Source organism: Choloepus didactylus, chromosome 1, assembly GCF_015220235.1.
Source record: "Choloepus didactylus isolate mChoDid1 chromosome 1, mChoDid1.pri, whole genome shotgun sequence".
Lineage (NCBI taxonomy): Eukaryota > Metazoa > Chordata > Mammalia > Pilosa > Megalonychidae > Choloepus > Choloepus didactylus.
Window position 1 is genome coordinate 95,166,476 of NC_051307.1, and position 25,235 is coordinate 95,191,710.

Below are 25,235 nucleotides of genomic sequence, written 5' to 3' on the forward strand. Positions count from 1 at the left end.
TAAGGCAGCAAAATTCAGAGGAGGAGCTGGCAGTTCTGGAAACTTTTTCTCTGGCTTCTCAGACAACTGTGACAATAATGGAGTAGAGAGAGGTTTCTCTCCAGGCACTTTCTGCTGAGTCTCACGAAGGAGGGGAAGTGGTGGACCTTCCTCTGGAGTAGGTGGTCCTCGGGCCCAGCAGGTGCAGACTGGACAAGGGGACCCCTGGCTCATGCTGCAAGGAGACAGGGTTCTCCCAGTAACTAACCCAGTCTGGGTGGCCCCTGAGGGTGGCATCTCCCTGTCCCCAGCTCCTCGGAGGCCAGGGCACCTCTGCTCCAGTGCGTGGAGCTTCCTGGGGGCCTCTGAGGCTGACCTCCTTGGTCTGGAGGCTGCCATGGGTGGGTGGGTGGACAGGAGCAGGCTGAGCAGGGGCGGGCACCATGTTGTGGGTAGGGGAAGGTAGGGGATGAGCCGAGATTGAGCCTGAGAGGAAGAAACTCAGGAGTGGGGATTTCAGCCAACCTGATAGAAACCCAGGACTGAGCCTGGTGCAGCTAAATACACAAAGGCAGGACACCCAGGAGCAGGCCCCACTCTGAGGCCTGCCTTCCATACAGCAGATGGGTGTTTGGGTAGGATTTCAGGCAGAACCTGCCCTCCACCACCTAGTAAAAATGTTTACTGAGAAACATTTTCTTCATCCGAGGATTCCTTGAGGGTTTCATCCCTGTGGTCCAAACCTGACGCCCCTCTTCCCCTCCCGCAGCCTCGCACGACCAGGCATCCAGGGGGCTGGGACACACCCAGCCACAGAAGACAAGGACAGATGGCCAAACGTGTCCAGCAGCTTTGCCTTCTTGGCTGCAGCCTCGCCTGGATAACGCCTCATGACGGACAGAGCCAGGGCAGCCAGGGAGGTGGCGGGCGTGCCGGCCCCCAGCAGAGGCCACAGCGTCCATTCTCTGGAAGGACAAGGGGAGCCGTCAGGAGTGGGGCCAGCTGGCACCCTTGCGTCTCGCTAGGCCCCTGGGGCGCCTCTGCAGGGCAAGCTCTGTGCTCCCGCAGAGAGGGCCGTGTGGGGAGCCGGGGCTCAGCCAGTTTCCTTGGTAACTGGACTTTTCCCAGCCCAGGCCTGTGAGGCTTGCTGTGGTGGGGGAGGCCCTGCGGGGGAGCGGGCCTGCGCCAGCCTGCGGGTGGGTGGGCGCCGGGGGCGGCCGGCATGCCCGCCGCAGGTAGTGGAGGTGGCAGGTGGTGCCTGGGAGGCGGGAGGCTGGGCACCAGCGTCGGCACCTGCTCACGTCCAACTCGAGGTTGGGGACTTTCCTTTCACACCCGTCTTTATTCCCGTTCCAAGCAATCATAGAAACTTCGCTTCCGTGTCGGAAATTGCAGCTCCGAGGCGCTCTGCAATTTCTCACATCTCCTCTCCCATCGCATGCGTCTTCTCTGAACAGTGTTAACCAGATTTACCGAGGAGAACAGCCTTATTTATAGAGATTTCTGAGTAGGTTTCCATTCCAAAGGAGGGTGCAGCTTGCCCAGTGCTGCTTTCAGAGGGCAGGTGGGAGGAGGCCAGCAGTCAGGGCCAGCGGCAGCAGCAGGGGGACGCTGGAGACGGTGACCACTGAGGATTAAACACAAGCGGTTAAGGTCTCAAAGCACCCAGAGCCGCCTTTGTGGCCCATGGGGACTCAGGACAGACTTTACGGAGTGTATTTTTTTGTGCTAAACTTACCCCAGATTCCATCTTTCTACCCTATTTAAGTGTTGCTGCCTCCTGGTTTCTTTATCTATTCCTTCCTTTAAACTTATACAACATGCACATTTATGTAGTTGCCTCATATCCTCTTTGGACTATGATTGTCAACATTTATATTAATTATCCAGGTTGGTTCGGGTGGCAAAGAAAGTGTTTGTGCCTATCATTGTCTGCAGTCCCCCTGTTCAGGCCCTCCTGAGACTCTTCACCTTGAGTGTTTGTAAAATGGGGACCCCTGCCCTGTGTTACCAGAGGACCTTCTGGTTAACTCAGGGTTTTCTGGGAGAAGCTTCTGAGTGACGGGTGCCAGGGGCTGCAGCTTGTGGTCTGTGTGGTGGAAGCTTCCCCTCCCTGGGTCTGTGGGGGTGGCCCTACCTGCCCCCGAGCACTGCTGGGACAGCATCCCTTCCAGAGAGGCCACGTAGTTGAGGCCCAGCCAGGCGCCGAACGTGCTCTTCTCCCCTACTGGCACCACCCGGACTGTGGCATCCTTGAAAAGCAGGTCTTGGCCGTGATAATCAGAGGAGTCAAACATTTTGAATCCATTCTTGTTGTGGTCATCTCCAAACAGGTCCTGGGGGCAACACATGCAGAGCTGCCTTTCAGCTGGGCTCGGAAAGGGCCCAGGGACCACTTGCTGTGGCCAGGGACCAAAGAGCAAGTAATTTCAGGGAGCCAGGATTCTGGTTTACAATCATAAGCTTGACAACTGCTGGACCCCTGTCATCCAAGGAGATTCGGGGGAAGACATGACAGTGGGCCCCGTCTTAAGATCTTTGCTCAGAAACATTACACAGAAGCAGTTAGTTCTTGGACGCAGAACTGAAGCAGGAGATTTACAAGATGAAAGACCCCAGAAAGGAGGGACAGTGGGGAGGGGATTATGGAATGCTGTGCTAGACCTGAAAGACCTGCTCGGCATTTTCCAACCTTTTCTACAATTCTTTCTCCCGCTTTCTTATGGGTACCTTTCCCACAAACCAAAACAATGGCACTGAGAGAGGCTTTCGTTCCATCACCAATAACAGTGATAATAGGTGAGTTGAATGTGTCTTTGCTAACCCACCCTCTAACCCACCCTCCTAGCAACCTGGAGAGTCTGCTGCCACCCCCTTCCCTGACGAGACTGCCTGGGTTGATGGCTACAGCCTCAAAAGAGCTACTTAGAAGACCAAAAGTAGTATGGGCAATTATAAATACATAAATTATAGGACATCTGGAGAACATGGATAAATGCCCATGCTCAGCATTTAAATATAGATCAAGGGGGAAAGAAGAGGAAATTGGCTATCCATTTTGTAAGAGGAACTCGTGGGGGCTCTTGAAAATCTGATGAAAGCTATGGGACTTCTTCCCCCAAAATGCACATTCACATGGGTTTTTTTCTTCCATGTTTCTTCAGACAGTTTAGACTCCCCACTTCCACCTTCCCGGAGACCCGAGGTAAAGAACTCCCAGGATAGAGGGATTCTGTAGGGAAGATGAGAAGAGCTTCCATTGTTTCAAAGTTTAGGGACAGGCCGGGAGAGCCACCTGTTCTGTGATTCTGGGTGCTGGTGGGGAGGGCGAGATCAGCCTAAATCGGTGGGGGCAGGTTAGGGACAGAGCTCCATCGTCAGAAAGCCTAGGTCCAAATTCTAATCCTGGTAGTGGAGATGGTGATGAGTCAAGATCAAATTCTAGATGTTATTTGAAAGGGCAGCCCAAGGTTTTGGTTGATGGATTGGGTGTAGTGTCAGAGAGAGGCAGGAGTCGAAGCTGACCCAGGAGAGAGCGGAGGATGGAAGGATGAGTTGTTATGAACTGAAATGGGGAAGACTCAGGAAGAAAAGGAGTTCAACTTTGGACTTGTTCAGTTTCGAATGCTTTTTAGAAATACAAGTCAAAATGTCAAGTAGGCAGTTGTTGGATGTACAAGTCTAGAGTTGAAGGGAGAGGCCAGTGCTGAAGATACAAATTTACAGGCCATCTGCATATAGATGATATTTAAGAACATGGGACTGGATGGGATCAACAAGGGCGTAGGTGTAGACAGAGAAGAGGGCTTAGGACTGAGCCCTGGGGCACTCCAGGACTTACAGGCCAGGGAGATGAGGAGAGACCCCAAAGAAACTGAGAAGGAAGAGCCAAGAGGTAGGAGGGAGGCGGCAAGAATGGAGCCCGGGCAGTGGGGGAAGCACTTCCCGGGGAGGGAGTGGTCAGGTACATCCGATGTTGCTGGGAGGACCGGGAAATGGCCACCGGGTTCAGCAACATGGCGTCACTGTGACCTTGACAAGGGCAGTTTCAGGGGCCTGTCTGGAGAAATATCGATCCTTAAGAGAGACAGAAAGGGAGAGACTGGTGACTCAAGTAGTGACAACTCTTAGGAGGGTTCTGCTGTGAAGAGGAGCGGGGTAGAGGCTACAGGAGGATAGGAGACCAAGAGAGAGTTCACTTAATTTTAAAAAATGTTATAAATAAAAGCATGTTGATGGGAAGGATCCAGTTGAGAAGGAAAAATGGATTCAGGAGACGGGAGGTTAGTTGTTAGAAGGATTGTCCTTGGGTAAGTGGAACAGATAGAATTTTCCCCCAGGATCCCTCAGCTGCCCCCCAGCATCTGGTCCAGGGGGACCGAGGCCTCCAGGGGGCTTGGCTCACCCCTGCTGCATCCCCCCCACCCCCACCCCCACCCCGTGAGGTAGCCCTGCCCTGGCTCACCTGGGCCTTGTCCAGCAGTCCATAAACAGTGAAGATGTTCGTGTCAGGCCTGACCATGACGGCATGGGCTGGCATCTGGGCCAGGTTGCAGTCTGCAAACTGGGACACCTCGGCCCGGGCCCCATTGGGGCATAGCAGCTCATAGTCCTCCGACCTGAGCTCAGCAGCCCAGGGTTCGGGGTTGTGACCTGTGGGGACAGAGGCGAGAGACTGCTACTACCCTCCTGGATCCCCAAATCCTTACTGGGGGTGGGGGTGGCACTATCTGGCCAACTCCCCAACCCTCTCCATTCTCCACCTGCTCTATTACCAGGGCGAGAGAACCCAGTTGTGCTGTAGTATTAGCCAGAGCTGCCGTTAGTGGAGAGTGGAGAGTCCCTACTATGTGACAGGCACTTCACAAGCACTGGTTGATCCTCACAGCAGTATTGCAAGACAGGTAGCATGAACTCCATTTCACAGGGGGGAAACTGAGGCTCATAACCACTCCCAGCAAGGATCCCACCTGCTGGTTACAACCTAGGAGGAGGCTGGTTGACCTCATCTCCTAATGGCTGAAGTTCTCTAACTGGAGGGCGGATAACGCCACCTGTGAGCTGTAAGACGCAGCTTCAAGGGCCCCACTTGCAAAGAACATCATTCAGTACACCTAGGGCAGGGCCCAGATCTGCATTTTAAACAAGCACCCTAGTGATTCTGAAGCAGGTTGGTGGTCCCAGGGCAAACAGAAATCACCTTATTCACTTAGTATCCACCTCACAAAAGGGAAATGAGCAGGTGGGACAAGAAGCTGAGAGGCCTCACTGCAGGTGAACGGCCTGCGGGACTCTCCAGTCCCCTGCCCTCCTCCCCTGGCCCCATCCCAGGAACACACAGTGGCCATGTCATGCCCACAGGCTTTGCAAGAGCCCAGAGCTCCCTCCTGCTCGGGGGATGATCCCCAGTGTCCTGCTTGGTGGGAGGCTGTGCAGGGCAGAGGCAGTGTGGCCACATGGAGGGCTTAGGACCCTGGTCCTGGGAGAAGAGGTTTGAAATACTCATCGATGTTTTTTCTCTGCAACCTTGGCCATCCCCCACCATCCCCTTCAGGCCACACAGCTCAGCCTTTCCGGGCTGAGTCTCCAGGAAGGGATGCGTTAGGACAGAGAGTGAGGATGGAGCCTCCAGCCTCGGGGGTGCCAAAGCCTGGGGTGTGGGTGGGCAGACAGGAAGTACAAACCATAGGAGTTGGAGGGAAACAGCCTCCTGTCTTTAAAACAGATAAAGATTCCCTTAAGAGGGAGACCGGGAGGGAGGGGGAGAAGCGAGGCAAGCTAAGGGGCCCCACACTCTGATAGGATTGCCAGTGTCGTCTAGGGGGATCTGGCTCTTTTTCCAGGTGGAGCCCAGGAAGGTGCTCCGGGTGGGGGGCAGGGGGTGGGGTGGGGGGTGCCCTGCCTTGCATGGCTTGCGTACTGCTGTGATCTCCCTGTGTGGCAGTGACCTGCGCTGGCCAAGGACCCGCATCTGCTGATGGGAACTGATGACCCCCACCCCTCAGGCTAAACAGAAACCCCCCAGAAAGGGGTCTCTCTAAATTGACCAAGACGGAGTTTCTACCATTTTAGTGGAACGTGGGCTTGGATTCCAGACGTGTAAAGACCAGCACATGCCTTGCACACCTGGTCTGTTCTTACCACACAGGCCCTAGGGGGGTCCTCAGGCTCCCCAAAGGACAGAAGCTTCTTGATCTGGTCTCTCCCGGCTGCCGCTTGGGTCCCCAATCCCAGGGATCGTGTTGGGGGTGGGGAGCAGCCCCCCAGCCGTCTGACCCTGCCCCGGCCCAAGCCCCCACACCCACCATCTGTGTTGTCAAAGACGGTCGTGTGCTTGAGGAAGGCGACGTCCCCCGCACTCTCAGCCAGGCACCTGCGGGGCACGGGGACAGGGCGGGCGTTCGGAGGAGGGTCCCGGGCCCTGCCTCGGGCCTCAGCCCCCCGCGGCCGCTCCTCGCACCTGAAGGCGCCGCTGTAGCCGTAGTACCTCTCCTGGCTGCTGCCCACACACTTGTTGCGGCCTTGCTCGTCACCCACGCACAGTGCACACAGCGAGGACGGGTAGCTCTTGGGGTTGTTGACCGGCACGCAGCTGGCGTTGAAGAACTCGCTCACCGCTGGGTGGAAGGGAAAGGGCTGTGAGGAGGGTCCAGAGGCTCGGAGGAGAAGGGGGGCACCCCACAAATCTGCCCCCCCCCCCCCGCCGCTGCACTAGCTCAGGGCAGGCCGTCACCTGTTGTGCGACTCTCAGGAACAGAGGGGGAGGGCTCAGGTTATCTAGATACAGGAACCCTTCAACAGCCTTTGCTTGGACTCCCTCAGGGACGGGCAACTCACTACCTCATAAGCCATTCTGTTCCAATCAGGGCAACCGCTCAGCTGGTGATACCTCCCACCCCCATCCCGTGTGCTTGGGTGGGTGGTTAGGACAAAAACCCTTTTTCCTGAGATGTCTGTCTGCTCAAAGATGTCACCAGCTTCCTACTGCCTTCCTCTCACCATGATGGCTACAAGGTTTAACACATGGCAGGGGCCTCCCATCGCACCAGGCAAATGGTGGGTGCTCGGTAAACATTTCTTCTTCTGCCCCCACCCCCTGACTTGGCACTTGTAGAGAGGTCCTGCAGAGACCCGGGGATGCTGGGGGAAGGGGCAATACAGCCAGGCCTGGAGCTCGGGCCCCCGCCCACTCCCCTTGCCCACTGAGCTAGCTGTGCCCGCTGAAAAGGTGAGGGTGCAGTCAGCTCCGGTGAGTGGGTAAAGGACAAAGAACTACCAGACAGACACCCGTGACTGTGGCGGATGCGGCCAAGGATATTTCCCAGCCTTTCCCAGAGCAAGGGGTGAGTCAAGCAGGAAGGAAATCTCTCTGGGGCTGCCTTGTCTGGGGGTCCTGCAGGAAGAGGACCCCAGACCCCCAGAGCTGGCCCCAGGAAAGACTCGGTGGGGTTGCCACCTGTGAGGATGTCGCAGTGCTTGGGCCGGAGGAAGCCCCTCCGGATGAGGGCGCCCACGGGGACGTCCCAGCCCGCGGGGCTGCCGAAGCCCGAGTGGCAGGAGCGCTTGCCCCACAGCTCGTCCACGGTGAAGGCGTAGGAGCCGTTCCGCTTCACCACGGCCACCGCGAAGTACGAGTTGCTCCTGTCGTTGGCTGGGGGCAGAGGAACAGAGCATAAGGGGCCCCTCATCTGTGCTCTCTAGGCCTTGGTGAGGGGCAAGGGCCGGGGAGAATACTCCGCATCAGCTGGGAGCCCCCAGCGGGCGCCCCACTCCCCGCCAGTCCCCCCATTGCTGAGGAGCGGCTCTGCTGCTCCGTTTCTCCCGGCTTGTCTCCTCTACAACAGTTCTCACGCCAGTGGGATTTTCCTTCCTTTACCTCTAAAGAACAGCTGGGTTTCCAGGGCTACTTGGGAGCCTGTCCCTGGGCTGGGAGGACGTGGACGCCCCAAGTGCCCAGCCTGGCTGGGTCCTTTAAGATCAGCAGCAGAGTCAGTACTACACTCAGGTGGCATTTTTCTCACTTCCTGGGAGAAAAGGGTTGGCCTAGCATTTTCCCTGAACCTTGATACTTTTCACATTCAAGTGGAAGCTCCCAAGATGACCACTTAAGAGGACAGAGTGACAGAGCCCTCCCTTCCCTGGGCTGCCTCGGTCAGGGCTAGCAGAGGCCGAGGAGCCCCTCTAAACCAGGGCCCAGCTAACTAGGCGGCCCATTTTTGTACAGCCTGGGCCAGCCAGCTACTGGTTTTTACATTTTAAAAGGATTGTAAAAAAAAAAAAAAAGAATATGCAACAGAGACTGTGTGTGACCTACAAAGCCTAAAATAAGAAAGTTTGCTGATCCTGCTAGACTTTCTCGTTGTATAATGGGGAAACTGAGGCCTGGAGCAGGAGGGACTTGCCTGGTGAAAGACAGCAACCAGTCCAGGAGACGCACTGAGTGAGTGGTGGGTTCACCTGGGCTCTGTGGCTGTGCCTCTATCCCCATCCCCGAGAGTGGGGGCCCTCTCCACTCCCCCCACCCTTCCTTACTCCCTCTTGCTCCTCCACCTTCAGAAGCTGCAGAAGCTGTCACCTTCTGCCTGAGGCGCTAGGGAAGGTTTCACAGCCACTGCCTCCTGGAGCAAGCTGCTGACCCAAGGAGCTGGCTGGAGCTTTTGAAAGGGGGAGGGGGAGACTATCTATCTATCTATCCATCCATCTATCTAATCTGTCTATCTAATCTATCTTATCTGTGTATCTATGTATCTGTCTATCTATCCATCCATCCATCTATCTATCTATGTAAACATCTCCTAGCTGAGGCCAGGTGCCCGCACTCACCGGCATAGAGCTCCCCGGCTGCTGGAACCAGGCCGTATGTCTTCCCCGCCTTGTAAATGTCCTCACCCTTCAGGGTCACAGCATCGATTTGACCGGCCTGAGGGGAGCAGAGACAGTGACACGGCTGGGCCCAGGACAGTTCTGGACATCGGGACCCTGCTGAGGTGCCAGAGCCTGGTCTCTTGGGGATTTGGGGCCTCAGGCTCCCCTGGGGGACCTGGGTGGTGATCACCTCATCCTGCCTGGCCTGCCCCCTCTTCCCCTTGTGAGGCTGCGTGGGCAGGAGGGGTGTGAGAGCTTGGGGGTGGGGGACAGAGGGCTGAAACCAACCAACACAGGCACTCCTATTCTTGGGTTTCTGGCTCAATCTTCTAGCAAAGGTTTGGTGAGGGTCTCCTGTGTGCCAGGCCTTGTTCTGAGCAAAACAGCACAATCCCTGACCTCGTGCTTGGTGTGGGGGTCCTTACTGGCCTGCCCCCTCTCCTAGGGCAGGGCCTCTGTGCTCTACCCCAGCACCCAGCCAAGGGCTGGCACACAGTGGAGTGCAGTGAGATAGGTATTTGTTGAATACAGGTATGGATAGATGGATGAGATGGTCTTAGAGAAGGCAGAGTCTCAGGGCCTGTTGGAGGAGGCTCCAGAGCTGAGGGATAAAGCCAGGCCCAGTACCTCCTCCCTCTGTCCACCGGCACCCTCAGGGTCACGTGCACACCCTTCCCCCAGCCCTGCTGGCCCATTCTGAAGCCTCTGCACTGGTGGGCCCTCAGCCCCCACAGGGATGCTGACTGGTAACCAACCCCAGGAAGGTGGCCTTTTGGGCACAGAGTCATGAAGTTAAGAGGCTGGGGCCACAGGCAATCGTAAGGATGCTTAGAGCCTGGAGGTGTGTCTCCAGGCCCCCTCATCTCCACCACCCCAGCCCCCTCCTCCCATGCACTGCTATATTGGGAGGACACATGGACCCTGGACCCACAGCCCAGGGCCCTCTTTCCTGGGTCACTGTGGCTGGACTGGTTTGGCAGCCACAGCAGACACCGTTTCTGAGGGCCTTGGAAGCTGGAATTGAGGCTCTTTGAGCCTCTGGCTGGGGTTCTGAGAAACCACTGAAGGCTGCTTCTCTCCCCCAGCCCCTGGGCCACCCTGTCACCCTCTGCACCTCTGACGACAGGAGGTTCTTGCTTGCGGGGAGCGAGACACCCCCCCCCCCCACACACACACTTCTCATTCCAGCAGAGGCTCCTCCTCCATCGTGTCAGCTCTGCAGACAAACTTCCATCGGCCCCTGGGGAAAGTGGTGCCTACACACCCTTGCTGCCCCTGACCTGGGGCAAGTTACTTCCTCAGCCCAATTTCCATATCTGAAAATGGCAAAATTAATCAATGAGAAAGCCCACATAAAAGGCTTCACTGGCATTCACCAAACAGGAAGTGTTCGCTATTACGAGATTGTCACTGACCACAACCCTGGCTGCCCCTTTTAGTCCTGTCCAGTGCCCTCTGGGCCAAGTCCCTGGGGTCCCCGGCAGGGGCAGGGGCTCACGCCTGCTGGGCTGTGGCCGGGCCTGGGCCTGGGCCGGGGCTGCCCTGCTGAGGGGTCCTGCATCACGGCTGGGCCCCAGTCGGCAGGCCCTGCTGCCTTGCTCGGAAAAAATGGGAAGGGGGGTGTCTGGGACCCAGCGGCTGATGGGCCCGAGCACCTGTGACCTTGTCGGACCTCATTCCCGACCACAGGGTCCCAGGGGCATCTCCCGCGGTCCGGCCCCAACCTCCAGTCAGAGACCCAAAGCAGGACAGAGCAACTGGGCCTCAGGGACTGGGGCCAGTGCTTCTAAACTGGGCGGGCCTGTTAGCAGGTGCCAAATCAATTCAATGGGTCATGACAAGCATTACAAAATAATAATAAAATAGACTAGGATAGAACACAAAGCAGAACACCAGCATACATGTTTTGTGAAACTTTTTCACATCTATATATCTGAGAAAAAAAACTATTTATGTTTATATTTATATATTTCTCACGTATTTAGATCCAAAAGAAAAGTTTTTGTGTATTAGATTGTGATGTAAAACATATTTCTGACTGAGGGTTGCTGCCAAAGAAGTTTAAAAACAAATGATCCAAGCCAATCCGCCTCATTGTGCACAAGGGGAAACTGAGGCTGAGAAAGGGGAAGGGGTTTGCCCCAGGCCACAAGGCCAGGCTCTGTCCTTCTGCCCTGGCCCCCGAGTTCAGGGAGGCGTCTCCCCTGGGCTCCCCCAGGTAAGGACGCGGCCCCTGCAGTTCATCCGCCTCCCCTTCCCTGTGGGGTTGTCCGCTCCGCCCCAGGACAGCCTCATCCTCCAGGCCACCTGCCCACCTGCCCACCCTGCCCCTCCTGCTGTGGCCCCCACCTGGATCTGCTGCATGCAGTGCTCCGGCGACTCGGCCGACACGCACTGGATCTCCGGCTTCAGCCTCTGCCGGCTGAAGGCCACAGCCATGTCGCCACACTTCTGGATCTCGGGTGTGGACAGCACGCACCAGCGCAGGTAGTGGGGCAGCCCTGTAGGGTGAGTAGGAGGTCAACCAAGAGTTTGGCCTGGCCAGTCATGGGCCTTGGGGCTGTGGGTACCTCAGTGGAGAGAGCCTGGAGCCAGACCAAGGGAGGTTCTGGCTCTTCTCCTTGTTAGCTGTGTGGGTATGATTGAGATATTTAACCATTTGATCCCGTTTCCTCATAGAGGGCCTGTGAAAAGGCTTGAGGCAGAGCGTGGCTGTGGGGTATCCGACAGACCCTGATGCTGGTCCCACCTCCCTGGAGCAGCTGGGTACAGTAGGCCACACAACCCAGAGATGCTTCCTCGCAAACCCCTCTGGGCCGCTGGGGTGAGCGTCCTGCCCAGGGCTCTCCAGAAAGCCCACCATGCCTGGGGTCAGGCTGGGATGGAGCAGACTCACGGCTGGGGTCACAGAGGAGACCCTTCATGGCATGTAGGTACTCGTGGCCCAGCCATGCCTCGTAGGTCTGCGTGGCAATGGGCACGAGCTCCGAGGTGCTGTCTTTGAAGAGCAGGTTCTTCTGGCCGTAGGCCTCAGAGCTGAACATCTGGAAGCTGCTGTCCTCGTGGCTGAACAGACGCTGTGTGTCAAGGGGATGGGGGTGGGGGCTGGTGAGGGGCTGCAGGGACCACACAAACCCCCACCATCCTTTCCTGCCCAGTTCGGCCATCACCTCCTGCTCCCTGGGACCTCAGGCCAGGTGCCCACCGTCATACCAGGTGAGGCCCCACCACCTCCAGGGAGTCTGCCCTCTTCCACTCTCTCCCTCCTCTGTGCTCCCCAGTTCTGGGTGTGCAGTCAGGGCATTCTGCCTTGTCACACTAAGCTGGTTGTGCACATGACTTAGGGTCTGGGTGTGGGTGGCAATGAGGACAAACAATGGGACCCAAAAAAGATGGATCCTAAGGAAGTAATCCTTGTAGGACAGCATGGGAGCCCCGGTGAGACCTGAGGAGTGGGCCAGGCCCAGACCCCAGCTCTATGCCCTCTCAGGCTGGGTCCCGGCTGTGTTCCTTGTCCTGGAGCCAGGCTTGTGGCTCCAGCCCCCTGCCCTTTCCAGCCTGTGGCTTTCTTCACCCCTGTCCCTGGCTCCTGATCTCCTGTTCTCTGGACCAGGAATGGTCAAACAGGGAGAGGTGGCGGTGGTGGTGGACTGAATTTTGCAGGCTCTGCTAGTTCTCTAGGATCAAATTTTCATTCTGTAGTCCCATTTTGGTAATAATAATTTAAAAATCCAGAACATACACACATCCTGGATCTTGCAGATGACTGCGTCCTAACGGGTACCAACAAACAGCTTCAATGCCCGCATGTGGGCTGGTGTTCGTGACTGTGTCACTGCCAGCCAGGTCTACTTTAATTGTCACAGGCTATCGAGGAGAGTCGTGCACAATAGTTTCCAACAGGTGCAGGCCTGCGGCCACCAATGGAGGTTTGGCCAACATCCAAGCAGTGGGAAGAGGTTGAGTACTGGAGACACCGCTTGGGGCCGACTCCCTGGCTCTGCCACGTGGGCAAGCAACTTAGCCCTGGAGCCTCGACTTTCTCATTCAATAAGGAACATAATATTATTACCTGCTCACAGGTAGGAGATCACACATGGGGTCTGGTTGTAATTATTATCATGTGGAAGTATGGACAGGGCAAAACTAAGAAATGCTGGCAGCTATGTCACCAAAACATTATTCACATATTTAATTAATGGCATAGTTTGACATTTCTCGGTTTTGTCATGTTGTTCATTTGCTAATATGATCTGGTTTGGGTTTTAAGAGCCACGAGTACAGGAGCTCTCTGTGAGGGGCCCCTGAGTGGCTGGGTCTCCCCCCTCGGCCATCCCTGCCGGCGGGTGAGGGAGGTCACCCCTTCACACCGAGGCTGGCCCCGGCTGACGTCTGTCCCAGGGAGGGTCTCTGGGTTCTGCACTTCCTACTGAGAGTCTAGAAGGCCCAGCAGCATCACGGGAACCTGCGTGGGTGCCCTGTACTCACCTGGCCTTCGTTGAGCAGCCGGAAGATGAGGCCACCGTCTGTGTCGGCCCGGACCACCACGGCATGAGCCGGCACCCGGGCCAGGTGGCACTGCCTCCACTCTGTGACGGCGGCCCGGCTGCCATCCCGGCACAGCAGCTCGAAGTCCCGCGACAGCAGCTCCTGGCCCCAGGAGGGCAGGGTTCTCCCTGGGAAGACGGAGGCCTGTGGTGAGCCAAAGCCCAGAACCAAGAACAAGATGAGCTTGGTGGCTCCACCCTCCAAGACCTGCTCTCTCTGCAGACTGTGTCTATTTACTGAAATTTTCTACCTCTCACCATTGTCTATTAATAAAACAGACTTGTGGTATCTGACAATAATACAACACATATAAACGATTATTTATTAAAGATAGAAAGAGTAAGAGAGTAAGAGAAGCTTAGGATGAAAGAGATAATTGTACCAGGAACTCAGGATGAGTTCACCATTGTCACTGGGTGCTAAATTTGTCTCTGAGCAGAGGGCAGAGGGCAGAGGGCAGGGGGCAGGGGGCAGAAGGCCACCGTAGAAACAAACCCTGACCCGGAACCCAGAACCATGGCTCAGAGAGAAAAGGGCAACTCCCCAAAACTTTCTCCACACCCCAACTATTAATATTTTGATATATTTCCTTTAAGATTTTTTTTCTAAGCATATACATTTTTTAACATGGTTAAGGAAATACTTGATAAGCAATTTTGCATCCTGCTTTTCTTTCACTTAACCATTATAAGGTATTTTCCTATATTATTAGGAACATTTCATGAAATTCATATATTTCTTAATAGAAAGCAAGCTTTATTTGATAGTTTGACTGTTGACACCAAATAGGAGTATCGAAAAGACTAAGAATAAGAACTGCAGCTGAATCATGCAATAAAATGTGCTGCAGATGGTCCTACAGAATATTTTTTAAACTTTTAAATTTTAAAATGAGGGGGAAAACCTCTTAGGAAATAGGAGGGGAAAAGATAATTTGTGGGATGTTGAAAACTGTTCACTCCAAAGCTATTTAAAAATAAAAAACCAAAATGAAGGGAGTAACAGTTTGGAAAACTCCAGAAAGGTCATTTTTAATGGCTGCACAATTAGTGCATTTTCCCCCCTCCCTCAACTTTTCTCTATTTTTAAACTACTGCAAAACCTTTGTTTGTACAGAACTCTGGGGAATCATTTGGTCTTCTCTTGAGACAAATGCATCATTTAGGTATTTTGATCGGCTAGGGACAATTAAAGTCATATTGCTTTAATACTTGAGATATTTATGGCACTCTTCACTCTTATCAAAATCTTCTTGCATAAAAACACTCTTTCAGAAATTATTTTCTTAGATTCCCTTAGATTACCATCAAAGCTTTAAAAATTTTAGCCCAATACCTCCCTATTCTTTCTCCTTTGTTTGAATGATCCTGGGGCCTCAGCCGAGAGCAGCCCATCTTTCTCAGGTTGTCCTGCTCTGGGGCAGCCAAACTCCAATCTCAAAGCCTATGTACTTCATCCTGTTTTAGACCAATTTTTCTGCCTCTTTCTGAAATCTGATTCAGGTTTGCTTTCATGCAGTCAGACCTTTTGATTTAAAGGCAATGATTAATAGTAGTAATAATAAAAGGCAATGATTTTTCAAAAGGATAATGATCAGACATTCTGGATTAGCCAAAACTGTTGAGACAGAAGTCTGATGGGTGGTTGCCTGGATGGTGGTGGGGAAGGAGGGACTGACCACCAAGGGGAGAGGGGCGCAGGGGAGTTTTGGGGTGACAAGTCTGTTCTAGGTCTCAATTGTGGTGGTAGCTAAACAACAGTGTATTTTTGGCACATCACATAGAATTGTACTTCAAAAAGAGTGACTTTTGCTGTATGTAAATTATACCTCAATTTTTAAAAAAAGTAATGATAATAAGACAAATTCAACTTAAGAACCTTCTAAAAATTACTGGCCTGTACTATTCAAAAAGGCTAATGTCATAAAAAATAAGGATTGAGAAATGATTCCAAATTACAGGACACTAAAAGTGACATAGAAACCAAATACCATGTGTGTTCGTAGATTAGATCCTGGGCCTGAAAGAAATTGCCATAAAGGACAGAATTGTGAATTTGGAGCATGGACTATAGATTAGATAAGAGCATGGTATCAATGTTATAGATTAGATAAGAGCATGGTATCAATGTTACATTTCCTGAATTTGATAGCTGTAGCCTGGCTAGGTACATGTCTCCTCGATCTTAAGAAATACTTACTCAAATATTCAAGGGGTGTGATGTAGGCATCTGTACACTCAAATGGTTCAGGAAACCCACACATGTGCACATAAGATAAATCAAATGTGGCAAAATGCTAAAAATTGGTGAATCTGGGTAAAGAATATGGGAGTTCTTTGAACTTGCATTTTCAAAAATTTTAAAAAAGACATTTAAAATGACAACAATATAATGATCAATGTATAACAGCAAATGGGGAAGGCTGCCATCTTTCTGGGGTGGTTTTAATAAGTAAGACCTTGTCAAGGGATTAGGGATGGCTTTTTCACATAAGAGGAGAAAAATGCCATAAGGGGATGTAGATGAAGTCTAGTGAAGAGGTTGGCAAACTTTTTACAAACAGAACTCAATACTCAAGTGGAACCGGGCATGGGAACCCAATACCATGTACAAAGCCAAGCAGAGCTGTGCCCCTGAACTTCCCCTGCAGCACAGTTTGAGATCCACTGGTGAGATCCACCTCTTCTTTTGTGCAGAAGGCAGCATAAGGTTCAGATGGTAAGGGGACTTGTCTGAGTCACCCAGATCGTTCTGCTCCCATTCCTGGTCCCTGTCATCTGGGGACCTGCCTCACCTCGCCCCAGCCTTCCCATCAGGGAGAATCTCTGATCTGGCTCCTGCCCCAGCAGCCCCGGGGCAAGCCCCTCCGCCCCCTCACCGTCAGTGTTCTCCAGCGCCGTGCTGTGCTTCACGAAGGCCACGTCCCCTGCCCCTTCGGCCAGGCACCTGTGGTAGAGAAGAAGCCAGTGAGCCTGGGGGTGGGGAGGGGATGCTGAGGTCCCAGGGAAGGGGCACTGGCTGCCCTGGTGCCCCTTGGCTCTGCTCCTGCTGGTCTCTGTCTACAGAGACCTCTGGAGGTCTGCTTGGGATTGCAGAGTCACGGTGGGCATGGGCAAGGAAAGCTCGGGTTGCAGAGTCATGCAGAGCTTCCTGACTTTCTGGATGTGGGGCTTTGCCAAATTGTGTACCCTTTCTAGCCTTGAGTGTCCATCTGTAAAACGAGGATGACAAAGCAGCTCCCAGAAGGACTGCTGTAAGGATGAGAGCTCTTTTCTAGGTTCTTCTTGATCCTTACAGCTTAGCTCAGGGCCCGTAAGGAGCAGGCAAGATGATTCTGCTCTGAGGCAGGAGATTGGACTAGAAGACCTTTTCATGACATACCAAAAAATCCTAAATGGAACAGACCATAATTTTCACATATTCTTTATATATCACTGCCCAATGAGAAAGGAAGGTCAGGCCTGTGCTAGGGAAAGAAGCTCCTGGGAACCCACAGCCAGCAAATAAGCAGGGATTGGATGGGGAGGGGCACTGCCAGGAAATGCTGAGGGTCTGTGAGAGGCTGCTGGAGGGAGATGGGCAGATGGCTGACAGCACGGGGTGGTGGGGTGGGCCAGGGTCTCCCACCTGGAAGGCTAAGGGCTCTTTTTTCTCTCTCTGTGCTAAAAACAGCATTTACCAGCAGCTGTCCCCCTTCCAGGTGCAAACACCTGGTTAAAGGGGCTCGGGGGCTTCAGTTCTGCTCCCTACTGGGTGTGTCTCCTCACTTGTGGATCCATGGAATCAGATCACAAGCTGCTAAAGACTTTCTCTGAATCCCAGGAGGGCTTGTCTAAAGTGCTAGCCTGAACCAGGGGCAGAGACAGCTGGCCCTGAGGGTCAGGCCCCTGGGGGTCCCCACCACCCTCTTGCCCCATCCCGCACCCTCCCTGCTGGACTCAGACACCAGAACGGGGACATGGGGGGAGGAAAAAGGCTGTTTTTTCCATTTTCTTCTCTCTGACCACTCTTCTCTCTAAATATACCAAACTTGTTGATTTTATGAGCAAATCCAGTTTGGCATATTCCGGTTGGATATTTTTAAACTAACCAAGGAACACGAACCGCGTAAAGGGTGCTTGGAAGCGATGCAGCCGAGAGGCCGCGCCCCCTGACAGCCCTCCTGGGGTCCAGGCGTCCCTGACTCAGCCCCTCCTGTGCCCGGCAGACCCTCCCCAGGCCCTCACCTGAAGGCCCCGCTGTAGTCGTAGTATCTCTCCAGGGGGCTCTTGTCGCAGACGCCCTCCCCGGTGGCGTCACCCCGGCAGAGACGACAGAGGGACTCTGAGTAGCTGGTCTCGCCTGCCCCAGGGACGCAGCTGCCCCCAAAGTAGTCACTGACGGCTGCGGGAAGAGGCAGACAGAGCCAGTCAGCCATGGCCGGAGCCCTGCCCGGCCCCCGTGCTGAGGATCTTCCACCTTCCGTCTGGGGGAAACCGGGGACTGGATCAGCTCAGCGAGTCCCAAACTGGGTCCACACAAGCAGCTACAGGGTCCGGGAGTGAATGGGTGCTGTTACTGAAAAACAGCTCAGGGGAATGAAACCTTTACCCAAAAATGACCTCACAGAACAAGTAAATATCACTGTAGATTTCAGTTCAAATTCTGTTATGTTTCATTTCAAATTCAGTTCCTGTAAGTTTGAAAGTATTTCAAAATAAAAAGTAAAAAAAATCAGTTATGTGTGATCAATAAAAGTGAGAACTAAATGATGACTTAGTGGGTATGATTACTTTGATAGATGCACTTCTCAAAACAACACGGGCAGGGAGGGAAAGAGTAGAGGGAGGCTTTGGTGGTGAAGAAACAGGGATCTGCTACCTGGATAGCTTCAAGGCCCCTGCCAGTCCCGAGCCCTGGCATCTGCTCCCTTAGCAAATATTTATCCCGTGCTGAAGACGGCCTTGTGCTGCGTGTGATGAACGACTCACAGGCTCTGCACCCACGCCATCAGACCACACTCATCTCCATTAGACTGAGCTCTTCCTCAGAGCTCCTTTTCTTGGACTTCTTTCTGTACCTTTCCAGGGGAGTAGACATTTAATAAACGAGCCAAGTGACTGGATAAACCTCCACACCTGGCCACCATCTGAGTGCACACGGCTTCCAGGCTCTTCTGGGCTTTGCAGGTTTACACAGGTCATCAGGTTTAGTGCCACTGAAATGGCCCCTTTCCTGTCGGGGCTGTATGGGGCTGTGTGTGTGCATGTGTGTGCAGTACTAGTGTGCGTGTGTGCCTGTGTGTGCATGAGCGTGCATGTGCATGCAAAGCAGTGAGGTGTCCACCGAGAGCTAGGAGGAAGGAAGCTGAACCTAACAGCTTCCCTGTACGGGGCACACAGCTGGTGCCACGCCCTGTGCCAAGACGTGCTGTGAGTGCTCCCCTCACCACCACATGCACGGTAAGGCAAGTGTTCATTTCCCCATTTTCCAGTCAAGGAAATGGAAGCCCAATGTGGTAGAGTAACTTAACTGAGGCAGGGTGTGAACCCACATCCGTGTGATGGCAAAGTCTGCACTTAAAAACACCATCGGGCTCTCCTGCGTGCTCCCTGCCCCCCACCCCAGCCCCGGAAATCACTGGGTCCCTGGTGGAGGCAGCGCACACATGGACACATGGACACAGTGGAATCCCTGCACGGGCCCTCCGTGGTGAGAGATGGACACGTGGGAAGCAGGAAGAGAAGCTGAAACCATGAGGAGGGGGCTTCTGCCCAGGCTGTGGGGCCCAGGCCCCAGCCAGTGACCTCAGGACCCCTCTTGCTGCTTCATTCTCAGCAACCCCTCTGCTCACACTCAACCCCCTTCCACAGGGAGCACAGGCTCCCTCCTGCCCCTGCCTGCTGTCTGCAGCCCTGGAAATCAACCCGTTGGGGACAGTCTGGTGTCTGTTAGCCACTGTGAGCTTTTTGGGTATGAGTGAGCAATCTGTCTGGGTCCTGAAAAAATAGAGTTTCTGACCCTGTAAAGCTGAGCACGAGATTCTGAGAACAGCGATCTATCCCAGGTACAGCTATGCAAGCCTCTCCTTGCAATTCGTGGCCTTCTGCTGTGGGGCCGGGGCCTGGCTGTGCTGTGCGGGACGCGGCGGTGAGTGAGTGAGAGCTGTGTGCTCTGGCAGGGCCCATCAGCCAGAAACTCAGATGGTGGTAACCCAGGGCGAACCAGCACCAGAGGAATGACAGGGAGACGCCTCTGCTGCATGGCAGGGAAGCCTCCCTGGAGGAGGCACTTTGCTGCACCTTAAAGGGGGCGCCAGAGGCAGGTGAGGCCGGAGGGAGGGTGTCCCAGGCGAGTGGAAGAGCACACACAGGGGCAAAGAGAGGGGAAAGCCAGAGCCCCCGGCAGGTGCCTGGCCCACCTTGGGAAGATTCCCCTGCCGGCTCAGAGGCCCTCACCTTTGAGCACGTCGCAGCCCATCACCGAGAGGTGGCCGCTCTCCACCAGGTAGCCCACGGGCACGTTCCAGCCCACAGTCCGGTTGATGCCCGTGTGGCAGGACTTCATGCCTTTCAGGGTGTTGATTGTCAAGTGGGAGCTCCTCTTGACCACAGCCACAGCGTAATAGGAGGTACCGACCTCTGGAAGGAGGGGGCGGAGGCGTGAGAGGTGCCGAGGGAGAAGCCACGAGGAAGGTGGTAGCCCTGCCCAGGACAAGCTAGGGGAGAAGGGTGTGTGTGTGTGTACACATGTGTGTGTGTGTGTGGGTGTGTGGGTGCACGGTGTTCTAGGTACTGAGAGAGCAAACAGGTGCTATCCAGCCTGCTGTGGTGGATAATATTCGAGACGTCAATTTATTAATGAATTTCCCCCTTTTCCTTTGCCAGCCGGCAATTAGCTGGGTCTACTTTTGAGCCCCTTGGGAGCTCTGTAGCTGGACAGAAGGCAGGTGCCTGTAAGTCTCTTGCTTTCCAAAAGCCTAGGCCCTTAGGAGAACTTAGAGGGTTTGTGGGACTGATCTGATCATATGGGAAGAGTGGTGAGAGGAGCAGAGAGGCGGATGTGGGGTAGGGACCACTCCTAGACCAGAAAAAGTGATTTTCCAGGGCTGAGGGGAGAGAAGGAGGAGAAGGAGGAGAAGGAGGAGGAGGAGGAGGAGGAGGAGGAGGAGGAAGAGGAGGAGGAAGAGGAGGAGGAAGAGGAGCAGAGAGAGGTCTGTGGTCCCAAATCACTCAAGACCCTGCATGGCTGTAGGGTCTATGGCCTTGCAAGAGATTCCCCCAGGTCAAGTGCGGCCCAGAAGGGGCCATTCAGACAAGTCACAGATGACTCATCTATGGGGACTGATGACAGGAGGACCCCCCCTCCCACTATCTTGGTATCACTCCCTGCTGGGGGGATACCCATGCTCAGAAAGAAGTTGAGTCCTAGAAAATCAAGCCACTGTCATTTCTTGCACACCTGAGTCTGGCCCCTGCCCAGCTGAGCAGCTTCGTCAGGTCCCACCTGACTCACCCACCCTGTCCTTTTAGTTCTTGAACACACTGAGCTTGTTTATTCCCAGAGACCTTTGCCCTGCAACATGCTTTCCCTGTTCTTTGCATGACTAATGTTCCTTTTCCTTTAGGCCTCCACTTAAATGTCACCTCCTCAGTGAAGCCCCCCTGTCCGGTCTATTTCAGAAGGCGTCTTCACCTTCTTAGTTTATCTCTCATGGCCCTTCCTTCATTTTCTTCGTAGCACTCACCACATTCATAACCCTGTTTTTATGTGCCTGGCTCCTGATCTTTGAGGGCAGGACCGGGGTCTCTTCAGTTCACTACCTGCCCATGACCAGCCTGTAGCAGGTGCTCAATAAATGTGCTGAGTAACTTGAAAAGGAAGAGCTGTGTTTGGGGCCCATAGGCAGGGCTGTTTCTGGCCTTAGGGGGAAAGCCTGGCTGTCTGGCAGGGTTGCACTGTGACCTGGCCTGTCACCCAGTCTCATCTGACAATCACTATTTCAACGACTAAGCAGCCGATGCCTTCTCCAAGCAAGTCCCTGCAAAGAGGAGGCCCTGGTCCCTGCTCAGGGGACTCGCTATAATGATGGGGAAAGCAGACAAAACAGAAGGGAACAGAGCTGCTGCTTCTGGGCAAGGGGTACTATGGTTTGGGGGTGCCCACTGCAGGTGGAGCATGAGCTGGGTGTGATTGACAGCTCATTCACCCCGGCCACATCCAGCTCTACGACACTACACCAGACATGGCAGCCCCTCAAGAAGAGCTTAGTGGGTGCAAGTTATGGGGGCTGCTGGGCTCCCCACGAGGAAGAGCGGTCTCATGTCAGTGGTCTGCGTCTCAGGCACGCCCACCCCTGAGGGGTTCCAGAGAGAGGTAGGGGGAGCCTCAGAGGGTTTACCTGGCCTGGGACCCCAGGACTGCTCTGTGGATGGGGTTCCCGACCAGCCGGGAGCTGCAGGGTTGGGCCCAGCAAGGACAGACTGGTGAGCTGACCTCTGGGGGCAGGGGTGGGTGGAGGGGCCCTCCTGTCTCCTCCCACCCTCCTCCCACTCCGCCCTCTTACCATGATCGTACACTTCGCCCACCACGGGCTTCAGGCCGTGCTCCTTCCCCGCCTCGTAAATGGCTCCTCCATCCAGAGTGATGGCGTCCGCCTCCTGGGCCTGGGGGTTTGGGAATATGTGGGCTAGCCCAGCCCAGCCCACCTGGCCCGCTCAGTAAGGACCTCAGGGACACCTGCCCTTCCGCTTGGGGCACCTTAAAAAGCTGTGGACATCTGTATCGGTCCCATTCATCTGGCCAAGGAGCCCAGCTCTGACTCAGCCATGATTCCCAAGAGGCCTTACAGGGCCCAGGGCCTCCCCTTGACCAGGTCCCAGATGACAGCTCTCCTAGGCCAAGGACCTGCCTCATTTTCTAATTATGTAACTTAAAAAAATGATTTATTTTATACCATTTAGTAATAGCTACACATCGTTTTTTAAAAATTCAGATAATACAAAATGGTATGTAGTGAAAAGTGAGTGATTCTCACTGTCCTCAGTTTCATAGCCCCCCAAATCCAGAAATAACTACTAATAAACAGGATTTTTTGGGGGTGGGGGATGGTTTCCTCTAAAAGAATCTATGCAGACCGAAGCCCATAAATCCCTTCTGTAATTTTTTTCCTTTTTTGTTTTTGAACACACATGGTAGGTAGCGTGCTATCAGTGTGTCTTGGGGTCCATGGTTAGAATTATGGTTCAGTTCACTGGTTGCTGCCCTGTCACATACGGGACCACGATGGTACTGGTCTGAGCGGAAATGCACACCCGGGTCTCCCTGTTCCTGTCGCGGGGCGTCCCTCCACACCTCGGCCGGCGGGTGAAGGCCTCTGAAGATCATCCCTGCCAGCTGAGCTGCTCTCCCGCCACTCGGACCGGCTTTCCCACCCCGACCCGGACCACGGCCCCTTCCTCAGAAACCGCACAAGCAGGGAGAGGAACCGCCATGGGCCACTGAGGGGTCACCACGGTCCGGGTTTCCTGGGGGTGGGTGGGGGGCGCGGGCAGGTGGGCGGTAGGAAAACAGGGCCTCCCAGAAACCTTTCCCCGCGGCGCCCATGCGAGCTGCGGCTGCCCCGGGGCCTCCCACCGCCTGGCCCAGGTCGCTTCAGGAAACAAGCCCGCCCTTGTTGCCGGGAAACTCAGGAGAGCTGGATCAGGAGATCTGGCCGCCTGTCCCAGTGAATGTGGCTGTTGTGCGCTCCCTCCTGAGTCAGAGCCCTCTTGTCTGGGCCGGCGGAAGGGCGAGGACTCACCACGATGAGCTGGACGCAGTGGTCTGCCGAGATGCCCTGCACGCAGTGGAGGGAGGGCTGGATGCCTGCGTCCTGGAAGGCCTTGCTCATGTCGCTGCATTTCTGCTGCTCCGGGTCCGAGGTGGTGCACCATCGCACCTCCATCCCGCTGCGCGCTGCGGGCAGGGACAGTGAGGGCCAGCTCCCCGCCTCCCCTGGTGTCCCCAGCCCATGGCTGCCACCGAGGAGGTGAGGCCTTGGTTCTGCTGTGCTCCAGCAGCTCCGCGTGACCCCATCAGCACGGGCAGCCAGTCCTCTGAAAAAGCTGTGACCACAGAGAGGTGCCACGATGACAGGGAAGGGGCTGGGCTCACTGGTCCAGGAATGCCTGGACTCAGCGTGCTGGGCCAGGGTCAGGGCCGTTGGCAGAGCCTGGCCCTTTCCAGAGGAGAGGGAAGGTTTACTGATATGGCAGCTACGTTCCCCCAGCCCTCCCTGCTTGCCTTGGCTGCGAGGAGCAATGGCTGGGGAGTCCTGGCTGGGGAGTCCTGGCTCTTCAACCCACTGGCTATGTGTCCTCTAGTATGAGGCCGCAGGATGGGCTTCATTCACTCAGCAGTGTCCCCAGGCCCTCCTCATGAACTGTGATGAGGAGACTGAGACAGGGGCTGGCTGCCATCAAGGAGCCTTGCACCCTCTTGGAGCATCTGTGTTATGCCATCCACAGACCCACCCTCAGCGGGCACAGCACCTGGCCACTGCCAAGGAGGGCGGCTCCCACAGAGGGAGGCTGAGGAGTTAGCAGGTTGGATTCAAGTTCCTGCTTTCTCAGCTGGTGGCTTCGGGCACTGTATTTGACCTCTCTGAGCCTGTGTCTTCATCTGCGAAACAGATGAGAAAACCCACTTTCTGTGTTGCTGTAAGTAAACCTATGTTGAGTCCAAGACACACGGTCTTTGGTGGACTTTCAGTTCTGCCTCTCCTCCTGGCTGGGATCTTCTTGGGTCCCATGATCTGTCCAGGTCAGAGTCCCACAAAATTTCCAGCGTGGGGCCCAGAGTAAGAGGCGCCACGGTTTCCTGGGGTTGATGTCTGAAGACCTGAGCTCCTCCACCACTCCCTGGTCCTGCCCCAGCCAGGGGATGCCAAGGGGGCCTGTGCTTCTGGGGAACACCAGACCTGACTCCCAAAGGAGTGCACCCTCCCATAGCAGCCTGAGCAACCCATCCCCAACCCCAGGGTCAAGACTGCAGTTTCCTCCACAGCCTGCCCTCCCGCCACTCTCCTCTCCCCCTAGCCCTTGGAGGCACCTAGGAAGGGGGAACTGCCCCCTCCCCAGACTTCAAAGACGGCACCCCAGGAGGCTGCCAGCTGAAGGGGTCCGATCAGGGGGCGGCAGGTTCACGCTGGACTGTCGCCGCTGAGATCCCTGCAAGCGGCTCCCGGACGCCCCGGACCCCGACCCTCCTGGGAGGGGGGCGGTGTTGACGCTAGGAGACCGGTCTGCGTCCCCCAGCTCCACGCCTGCATCATCCTGGAGCACCCCTTGCCGCAAATCCCTCCGACTCCTCTCCTGCAACTCCGCGAACCCGCGCGCCTCCCTCCCGGGCGGGGTCTCAGGAGTCGCTCCGGCTCCGCACGTTCTCGGGTCTCACGCCCGCCAAGAGCGTCCACACGCTGGAACCTCCTCCAAGGGTCAGGCCCACTCCAAGTCTCTTCCCACCACGCCTCTGTGCGCGCCTCTGCCCACTACGCTTCTCACCTTGGAGCGTCAGAAACCCTTGTTTGTCAGTGCCGCCTCCTCCAAGAAGCCCTCCGGACCGCGCCCACGGATTCCCCCTCCTCACATTCCTGTCTGCCGGGTCAGTGCTAATTCCCTGCACTGTCCTCACTGGACATCGCGCTTCGCCACCCCCTTCCCATCTCCTGGCTACGTAGGTTCAGGACACACTTTCCAGTCCCCGGAATCCTGGCTGGGCCCCCAGGGTCCCTGCTCTAGCGCCCTGTTCCCGCGGCCGGACGGCGGGTCCTCACCGGTGCGCAGAGCCACGAAGAGCCACAGAAGCGCGCTCGGGCCCCACAT

At 55.2% G+C, this 25,235-nt stretch overlaps 1 protein-coding gene across 1 annotated transcript; it reads right to left on the minus strand.

Annotated features, from left to right (window-relative positions):
- Nucleotides 1–1,484: 1,484 nt before the first annotated feature.
- On the minus strand, nucleotides 1,485–25,235 carry MELTF (melanotransferrin). The gene is made up of 16 exons (XM_037842310.1): nucleotides 25,187–25,235; nucleotides 23,174–23,328; nucleotides 21,938–22,037; nucleotides 19,830–20,012; nucleotides 17,619–17,775; nucleotides 16,271–16,338; nucleotides 13,333–13,520; nucleotides 11,741–11,921; nucleotides 11,194–11,345; nucleotides 8,803–8,899; nucleotides 7,436–7,630; nucleotides 6,440–6,596; nucleotides 6,285–6,352; nucleotides 4,445–4,632; nucleotides 2,117–2,315; nucleotides 1,485–1,606 (listed from the first exon to the last, which is right to left on the minus strand). Exons 1-16 carry the CDS (start codon nucleotides 25,233–25,235, stop codon nucleotides 1,533–1,535), a joined length of 2,211 nt encoding a protein of 736 aa, XP_037698238.1. The 3' UTR covers nucleotides 1,485–1,532.

Coding starts and splice junctions, on each gene's coding strand:
- MELTF (XM_037842310.1), bottom strand. CDS start 25,235: ATGTGGGGCCCGAGCGCGCTTCTGTGGCTCTTCGTGGCTCTGCGCACC. Junction 23,329..25,186: donor CTTCGTGGCTCTGCGCACCG/GTGAGGACCCGC, acceptor CCCTGCCCGCAG/CGCGCAGCGGGATGGAGGTG. Junction 16,339..17,618: donor GACTACAGCGGGGCCTTCAG/GTGAGGGCCTGG, acceptor TCTCTACCACAG/GTGCCTGGCCGAAGGGGCAG.